Raw genomic sequence first — 9,112 nt, 5'->3', positions numbered from 1 at the left:
GTCGTCGATGAGACGGTCGTCGCGCGACGTAACCTCAGTCGCTTACGTGGAAACACGCCTGCCAGGCGACGTGAGTAAATCGAGCGAGCGAAGCTTATAATACGATTTCGGTCGAACACAACGCTGTACGAGAAACGTGCGTATTCAACGTCATTGTTATTTTCCGTGCGTTTGTCGCGTGCGTATTTGTCGTGTACTCCCTTCGTGTTAGCGCCGGTAAGCGCGAGAAATCACGCTGTACATCCCGCAGACATCTACGGACGGATGATTCGCACGCGACAATCCGACGGTCAGAGTCACATTGGTACGCTTATTGTCGTGCGAAGAGACAGTGAGCGAGTGCATTCCCGTACGTGAGAAAGAGAGAAGAAGCGCGCGCTGCAGCACTCGTGGAGAAAGGAGCCTCTCCGTGGAATCTCCTCACGCTCCCCTCCGACGCACTGCACAAGGTGTCGAAGGCACGTCGCCGCGCGTATTCGACCGAATTTCGCGGTTTGCAGGCACGAGTGGGACGGAAACAGCGAGAAAGGGAGAAAGAGTGAGTGAGGGAGAAAAAAAAAAGAGAGGTAGACGCATAAAAGATACATAGACGTAATCAGAAGCAATAGAGAAGGACACCGCGGTGGCGAGGAAAAGGACGCGAACAGGGCGAAGAAGGGAGACGGAAGAAGCGGCGATCGAGTGGGAGAGATACGGACTCCAGAGTCGCCAGACGGAGAGGGGGAAGGAGCGACGGAGTGTCGAGAAGCGAGAGAAACGTATAGCGACCGACGGAGAAAGCGTGACAGATATATCCGTTGGCGAGCGAAAGAGGTAGGAGGTGACACGGACTTGAGGCGGGTGTATAAGAGAGACAGTGATATTCTGGTGGGAGCGAGTCGCGTAATCTAGGGAGGGGATAGAGGCGCAACCCGAGCAGTGCTGCCGTCTGTTGGCAACGTCGCGTCGCGACTCCCCACCCGGGCCAGTGTCGAGCGAGGTTCGACAGAGTTCCTACGGTAGTGTGATTTTCCCTCGAGACGTCGTACAGTGTCGAGAACGTTCAATCGCGAGCAGTAACGTTTCGTCTCCCTGTTCGTACTTTCCGCGCGCGTAGGGAAAAAGGAAGGAATATCCTCGAGCTGTAACATATACAGTGCGCTGTTTTCCTTATTTCTGTTTTCTCGTATATAATAACGTCCTCTCTCTCGGGCCCCTCTGTTCGCGAGAGAGAATCGTAACGTCGTTCGGTACGCATTCTCCCACTACCGTCATCGATTTCCCACGCGACGCGCTTACTCGCGCTGCACTGAGGTGAGGGAATTCGCGAGGGTGAAGTAGGATTCCACGGCAGAGAGCAGACGAGACACGGCAACGCCGCCCGTGGCAGCGGCGGCGGCGGCGGTGGTAACAGCGGCAGCAGCCAGCAGCGGCGACAACGGGGGACGACGGACGCGGCGCTTTACGGAACAGCGGCAGCAGGAGGCGCTGGTGCTGCGCCCCGACGGCCGTCGATCGAAGCCCGCGTTATCGCAATGGCTTCCGTAAAAGACACAGCGACTTTCTTCGCGGAGGGCACCGCGACTCAATTCGACCACGTTCTCAAACTTTACCCGCAGGCGTTGCGCCTCAAGGCCGATCATAAATCGAAAAAGCCCGAGGAGCTGATCAAACTAGATAACTGGTAAGTCTCATTAAATGTACTCTGACGGCGGCGCACAACGACGCTGTCATTTTATCGTGTGTGTATGTGTGTGTGTGTGTGTGTACGCGCGCGGTGAGAGAGCGAACGGGCGAGCGGGCGAGCGCGATAGAGAGAGAGAAACGCTGCCGCCGCTGACGGGGCCGACATTACGGCGGCCCGAGGGAGGAAACGGCGCTCTACCACGGGGCGCACGCGGGACAATGAACCCGCTTCGTGCTGTTCTCCGCGAGCGAGCGAGGCGGGAGCGGCAACGTCGCGTGTACGCACCCGTATGTCACCCTTGTCGCACTCCACCGAGATATCGTGGGCTTTATACCCCGATGGATCATCGTGGAAACTCGCCGTCACGTGGCGAATCGCTCCGCGAGAGAATGATACTCCGACGAGATCTGAATAAGCAAACGGAAAAATGCGAGCGAGTAACAAATGCAAACGTAATGGATTTTTTTTTTTTTTTTTTTTTTTTTTAATAGAATTTTATCGGAGTTGGAAAAAAGATAATAAGATTAATGCAAAGAACAATTGATTCAGAATCAGAATTCTTTTTTTTTAATCTGTCTTACTAAAAGGAAAAATATAAGAATAAGTAAACCTCGAATTTATAATACGATTGTATATATTAATTGATAGTGAAGTTACTTGTAAATAGGATTCCTTATTTTTATATAAGCAATTGCATTTTTAAAAACTTACAGAAAAGTTGAAAGAATGAGCTGCTTGAAATTTTTTGAGAATATTTTTATATTAGAAAAATCTGAGCAATTAAAAAAGTTTAATTTAAAAATTTTTAATTAGCTATAAATTGATTATAACATTAATCTTTGTTATACATATAGTCTCAAGTATAACATATTGTACAAAAGTTTATTTTAACGAAAGAAATGCAAAAAATATTAAAATTTGTGAAAATGTAGATCTTAAAAGTCTTACAGTTATAAATTTTATGCAACTATAAGTTTATAAACTCTAAGTTTATAAGTCACAATTTATGAAATGATTTTATTGTTAACTCTAATATTTTGAAATTTTTATATTTTCCAAATAATAGTATTCTTAGATCACTGGACATTTGGAACTGTGGACCTTTGGATCTAAGATTTTTCATAAAACCAATATTAATATTCAATAATATTCAATACAATATTCAATATTTAAACATTTTAAAAGATTTAGATAACCAATCTAACACTTAAGATTTTTGCATAAAAAAATTTAATAAAACTATTTTCGAGATACAAACAAAAGAATAAACAATTCCAAGTTAAACAATAACCAAAATTTTTTTATTTATAAATAATCACTAAAATAATCAATAATTGACCTCACAAAAAATTCTTCCAATATTATAAATAATAAGTAAGTTATTTGTTACCAAATGAATAAATTATATTCTTTGTGAAATTAAAAATTATCGTGACCTGAAAGTAATTTTTCTTGAGAACGATGAATATGAATAATAGAATCGATAGTAGAATATTAACAATCGCGTTCAATAAAAAATCTAGAAATAGTTTCTACAAATTTAAAAAAATAACTGAATTATTAAAAGAATTCCGGAGAAGAACAAAACAATGAATAAATTTATTAATTCGTTCATCGCCCTATCTTGCGCGAGAGATAAACTTGTGTTGTTTGCTTCCGCACGTGCGATCAATCACTTTATCGATAGCGACATACACGCTAGAATGATACAGAAAGAAAAAGAGAGACAAGATAATGACAGAACGAACGAGTAAAAGAGAAGGGAAAAGGGAGGACTTCACGCGCCAGTTTCTTCCGTGTTGCAGAAGCTAGGGTGAGGGCGACGAGGGGTCGGGGGAAGTAGAGTACCGTTGTTTTCATTCCCATTGAGGCCAGTTTGTGTCAAGGCTGCTTTTCCACGGTGCCAAGCCGTGTGCGGATATGCGGTATTACGAGGTGCAGCGCGCGTTTCAACTTTGTGAAACATAACTACTCGACTTCACGAGAGATGTTGAAAAGAGTCGCATTAAAGAATAATGCGGATATAGAAATTTGTCTAAAATTGAAATTGCGGATCGTAGAAAAAAAGAATCGAGCGAAAGAATTTATTTTAAAGATACGTCAAATGCGGTAAATGGGACATGTATTGCTTTCAAAAATAGATTCTTCGCCTGGAAAAGAGCTGTACAAATTTAGCGCAAATGCTCTGATTCTTCTATTTGTTTAATACGCTTATGTGTTCTAAATATATCATATAATATCTCAAATGAATAAATAGCCTCGATAAAATCCGTCATGTTTTATGATAATAAATTTCATTATTCACGCATTTCTATAAGCTATCAAAAATAATCCTAATTATTTTTTATTTGTTGAATAAATTGAAATATACTTTCTGGATTAAATTAAAATTCAACGATTTTCTCGTGAAATCCTGTGGAAATGTACTGAATTATATAAATTTTTTTTGCAGCAAATGTGGAAACTTCTTGATATGTTATGAAAATTGTTGTTTTATAACATTTTTTAAAATTATTTGGATTTTTCTAACAATTTGCTAACATAAAAAAAAAAGTATTATCCCAATTGTATGATATATTGATTTTTGCTTCTATAATCGTATCGATTCTTCAAATTATGAGACTATTTAAATCCTCAACTCACTCAACATTGCTCCAATACTTTCCTTCACTTGACACTTTCAGTTTCTTGAGTCTTTTTTATGACATCGGTCCTTCATTCTCCACATGGTTTTGAGTATTTGCATCTTGCAGCCGGTACCGGGTATTGAAGACATAACGCCACGGCACGTATCCACGTGTGATCCACGTGCGCGATAAAGATGGGTATCCTCCAATCATTGACGAGGGGCGTGTCAGACTTCTTGCGGCAGCGTTTGTATTTTTAATCGAGCCTTTAACGAATTCCTGTATTCCGCAGCGGCGGCACGATTACGTCACGCCCGTTCGTTCGCTCATGCGTACACACGTGTAGGCATGCAGTTGTATATGTGCATGCGCGCGCTCCTGAACGCTGAATCGATCTTGATCGCCCGGATTTTGTTGTTTGTATCGGCAGGTATCAGAATGAGCTTCCGAAGAAGATTAAGTCGCGCGGCAAGGATGCGCATCTCAATCACGAGGAGCTGGTGCAAACGATGAAGTGGAAGCAAATAGTGAGTTGCCTTCTCTCTGTTGGTAGGATACATCCTGGTGTCAGATCCTGTTCAATCTGAAACTATGAAGTTCTTAAATATTACATCGTATCAAATAATAATTTTATAAACTGCTTATAAACTGTACATAATCATAGTCCTATAAATGAAAAGTTGCGTTAATAGAATTCTTAATTAAGTGGAAAATAATATTTTTATGCAAATTTTCGAGTGAAGATGTTACATCCAAAACGTTTTACATTTTAAATTCGTAGCTGTTTGAATATAGAACTTGAAGATTTCAGGCTTGATAGATTTTTACTTATAATATTTTAATGTAATTTATTAAATATAAATAAAATGATTTTTCTACCTGGACGAGACATGATCGAAGATCCAAGCGCTTCACGAGGTTGACCGCCATTTTGTTTTCAGCGTGGCAAGTTCTATCCACAGCTGTCCTACCTGGTGAAGGTGAACACACCGCGCGCCGTGATGGCAGAAACGAAGAAAGCGTTCAAGAAACTTCCGAATCTCGAACAAGCGATCACGGCACTGTCGAACCTGAAGGGCGTCGGTACCACAATGGCTTCTGCCTTGCTCGCTGCAGCGTCGCCAGAGAACGCTCCCTTCATGGCTGATGAGTGTTTGATGGCGATACCTGAGATTGAGGGTATCGATTATACCACTAAGGAATACCTAAATTTCGTCCAGCACATTCAACACACTGTCGAGAGGCTGAATAAACAAAGTAAGTGATTAATGAATCATTAAGGACGTACATGTATATACATCGATTAATTATAAGTCGCGCGTGTATTGCATAAAATCCTTGAATTTAAATGGATTCTCATATTATTTCTCATAATTTTTTTATTATAAAGTCCTTAGATTTTCATATCTTCGTAACTTAACATTTCAGATAAATTACATCCTTGAATTTAACATTTAATATTCACTTTTTATATTTCCACGTCTTCGGAATTCCTTGTTTAAAAATATTTAAATACTTTCAAAGATTAAAAAAATTTTATATGTTCTGTTTTTGTTTCAGCGTCAAATGGCAAGACATGGAGCCCACACAGAGTTGAGCTAGCACTGTGGACACATTACGTGGCGTCTGAGCTAAAGCCGGAGTTGCTTGACGGCATCCCGGGCTCGACGGAGAATGGTAATTCGCATGGCGCCAGCAACGGCGAGGCAACGGAGCCGTCAGACGACAGCAATCAAGAAACGGTCGCAAACGGTAAAGACACGCCGGCGGCGCTCGATCCGGCGGCAATCGACGAGAATAGCACGACGACGTCTTTCACTGAGGATTCGTTGGATAAGCCGGCGACGCCGATCACCGCTAGCGATCATGCCGTAGTAGGCGCTAGCGAAGACACGAATGATTCCCTCATTACCAACGATAGCAGCAACAATGCGACGCCACGACCTACCGACAGCGAGGACACCGAGGAGGACTCGCAGGACGCGCAGGACGCGCAGGAGCCGCCCACTAAGAAGAGCAAGAAGTGACCCGATCGGCTCGGTCACGCGACGAGCAACAGCGTCAGCACTTTCGTGCCCGCCAGAAGTCTGTCGATTATCGCGGCACCGCGTCGTCGATTCTGAATCACCGGTCGAATGGACAGACCGACGGACGGATGGACGACGGATGGACGGACGGATAGGTAGTAGAGATGGATGCACGGACGGACGGACGGACGCGGATGGATGGATGGATTATTCTATTGCGCGATTGCTTGGACGGAGCACGGCCGCTCGCTTCATCCTCGGCTTCTTGATGCGGCAGGCGGGCGAGAAGAATTCGCGGGATTCTGAAGACACGGCTGGATTCTAGCATCCTCGTATTCTTCCCTCCCACCTTGTTTCTCTCCTTTTTCGTATCCTTCCCACATCTCGCCCACAGTTATGTCTTGTTTCTTTATGCTCCTCTCCCGATTTCCGTTAACGATTTTTACTGAGTGACCGACGAACCTGCATTTCGTTAGATGCCAGGCGTCAGATGACACAGTTGTAATGCAGCTGACTGCTCGTTGTTGTTGTTGTTTGGACAATATGTCGCGTGTTCACACACATGTGCGAACAAGAGTTTTGCACCACCTTTTGATTATGGATCTCCTGTACAAAATATGTTGGAGCGGCACGAGGAAACGTGAAAGTATATATACTCAGTGCTGTTATAAGGACCTTTCGCAAACCCTTTCATAATAATGAGTCTTTGTACTTCTAGTGCTTGACGGGTTTACAAATTGTTTTTTTATTTTTTTATTTCTTTGATCAATACCTCGCGAATTTCTGAAGTAATTTGGTATACTTAAGATCCTGCGATTTCTTCGAATTATTAGAGTTTTTAGACCCGAAGAGAATAAAAACTTGCCGTGCACTTTTGAATTTTCAATTGTCTAAAATTATTAACAGAACATGAAAATGTTCTCAGAATCTCGAGATGTTTCGATTTTTCTTTTCGATACTGCGATTGCCAATAAAGTCGAGTTATTTGTACATTGCTGAATCTTCGAATCGCTAAATAACCAAATATACTCGAACGCTTCATCTTCCACGGCTCCTCGATCGCCGCTCTTCAACGCAAACACAACTGCCGTTCTACAAACAAGAAGATGATGCAAAACTACCTTGATACACATTTTACAGCGTCCACTTTCTAATCCACCCTTCGCGACGTCGCCACGTCTTAAATACCTAACGAGACTCCCTCGTGACGTATTCCATTTGTCTCCGCCCGCCGTAACCATCCGTCGCGATTTTCAATCGTGATAAAACTCACGCACATTTTCTTTCTTTATTTTTTTTTCTGTTAAATTAACAGGTAGAAAAATTTCGATCGAAGAGTAACTTGCTTTTTATTATTTGCACGCTCAGTTTATGTACGTGATATTTCCAGCAATTTGAACGATAATTATTTATACACACGCAACACGTCATACACGCTTCATACTTGCTTCCGAAAACACGGAAGAAAGTGTAGAACGATGTTGCGTATTTATATGTAAACACAATCATCATTTTCGTTGGTAGAACATATATAAACTTTAGCTTTGTATGCATCGTACACGAAAATTGAGTATGCAAACAATAAAAAACAAAGGTTGCCTTTTATCTCCTGTTTACTCCAAGATCGCATGCAAAGCGACGCCTCGAGGATTCTATACGCATGTAATATCGGCGTGAAACTCCATGAGTGTAACTAGAAAACTTCTTTCTGGATATTTAGAAACAATAGATCTTGGCAATTCCGTTAATTTTTTTCAGATATGTTGAAAACATTCAATGACTTAATTTATAATTATCGGAATGTTTGAATCTTTAAAAATTTGGATTATATATAAGATTATGTATTATTTTCACATGCGTCATTTTCAGTTATTCGATAATCGATCACGTCTTATCAGTTTCGCGCGACGTGAATCAACATACGGCGGAGTTGCCGAATCATTCCTTAGGAAGAGACGATCATTATTGTAAAGAAAAGGGGAGGGAGAGAAAGGGAGAAATATACGTGAGTGAAGAGAGGGCGAAGAGAGCAACCACTCCGTGAGCAGCAAAAAAAAAAACAAAAGCGAATATATGATAATATTAATATTAATAATAATGATAAATAATAATTATTATATAATTATAATTATTATAGTACCGAATCATTACCATAATTTATATACCTAATGAAAAAACTGCATGTCAGTGATGCATGGAGAAACCAAATACCTTGTAAGTAAAAAAAACTTTAGAAGGAAATAAAAGTAATGCTTTCAGTCGATCAAGCTCAATAAAATAACGTCCACCTGCGACACGCAACACATAAATATTTATGTGCATGCATATCTACAACTTTGCGTATCTACGGTTCATTTGAAGAATATTGATTATTGAAACTATCTAATCGTGAAAATCTAAATTTTCTTACGAATTCTCTTTAAATAAATTTAGAATTCAGATTTTTTGTTTTTTCAAATCTAACTTTTACGTCAATTTTTCTATTTTTTCCTTACGTTCTATTGTTTAGTGGTTTATTTCGCAACATTTAACTGTTTAAAGCATTTCGATTTTTTGTAAAAATCAATTATTTGAAACACAATAACGATTAATTATACTACAAAAGGTAAAATTAAAATTTTTACTATTAATGGAATATATTAATTTTAATTCGCCACTAAATTATATTCTGTCCACTGAATTTTTATAACTTCAGTTTGATAAAAAATTAAGCTCTTAGATTTCAATGGAATAAAGCATCTTCGAATAATTTTTGTAGGACAATTAAAAAAAAGTATCGACTGTATAAAGCG

At 40.6% G+C, this 9,112-nt stretch overlaps 1 protein-coding gene across 1 annotated transcript; it reads left to right on the top strand.

Moving 5' to 3' along the window:
* Positions 1-30: 30 nt before the first annotated feature.
* Amun (protein amun) lies at positions 31-8,583 on the top strand. Its single transcript, XM_012364265.2, has 4 exons — positions 31-1,663; positions 4,724-4,820; positions 5,235-5,550; positions 5,854-8,583. The coding sequence occupies exons 1-4, from the start codon at positions 1,515-1,517 to the stop codon at positions 6,318-6,320; spliced, it is 1,029 nt and encodes a 342-aa protein (XP_012219688.1). The 5' UTR covers positions 31-1,514; the 3' UTR covers positions 6,321-8,583.
* Positions 8,584-9,112: the final 529 nt, after the last annotated feature.

This window comes from Linepithema humile, chromosome 6 (assembly GCF_040581485.1).
Source record: "Linepithema humile isolate Giens D197 chromosome 6, Lhum_UNIL_v1.0, whole genome shotgun sequence".
NCBI classification, from domain to species: Eukaryota; Metazoa; Arthropoda; class Insecta; order Hymenoptera; family Formicidae; genus Linepithema; species Linepithema humile.
This window is presented reverse-complemented; position numbering and strand designations above follow the sequence as displayed.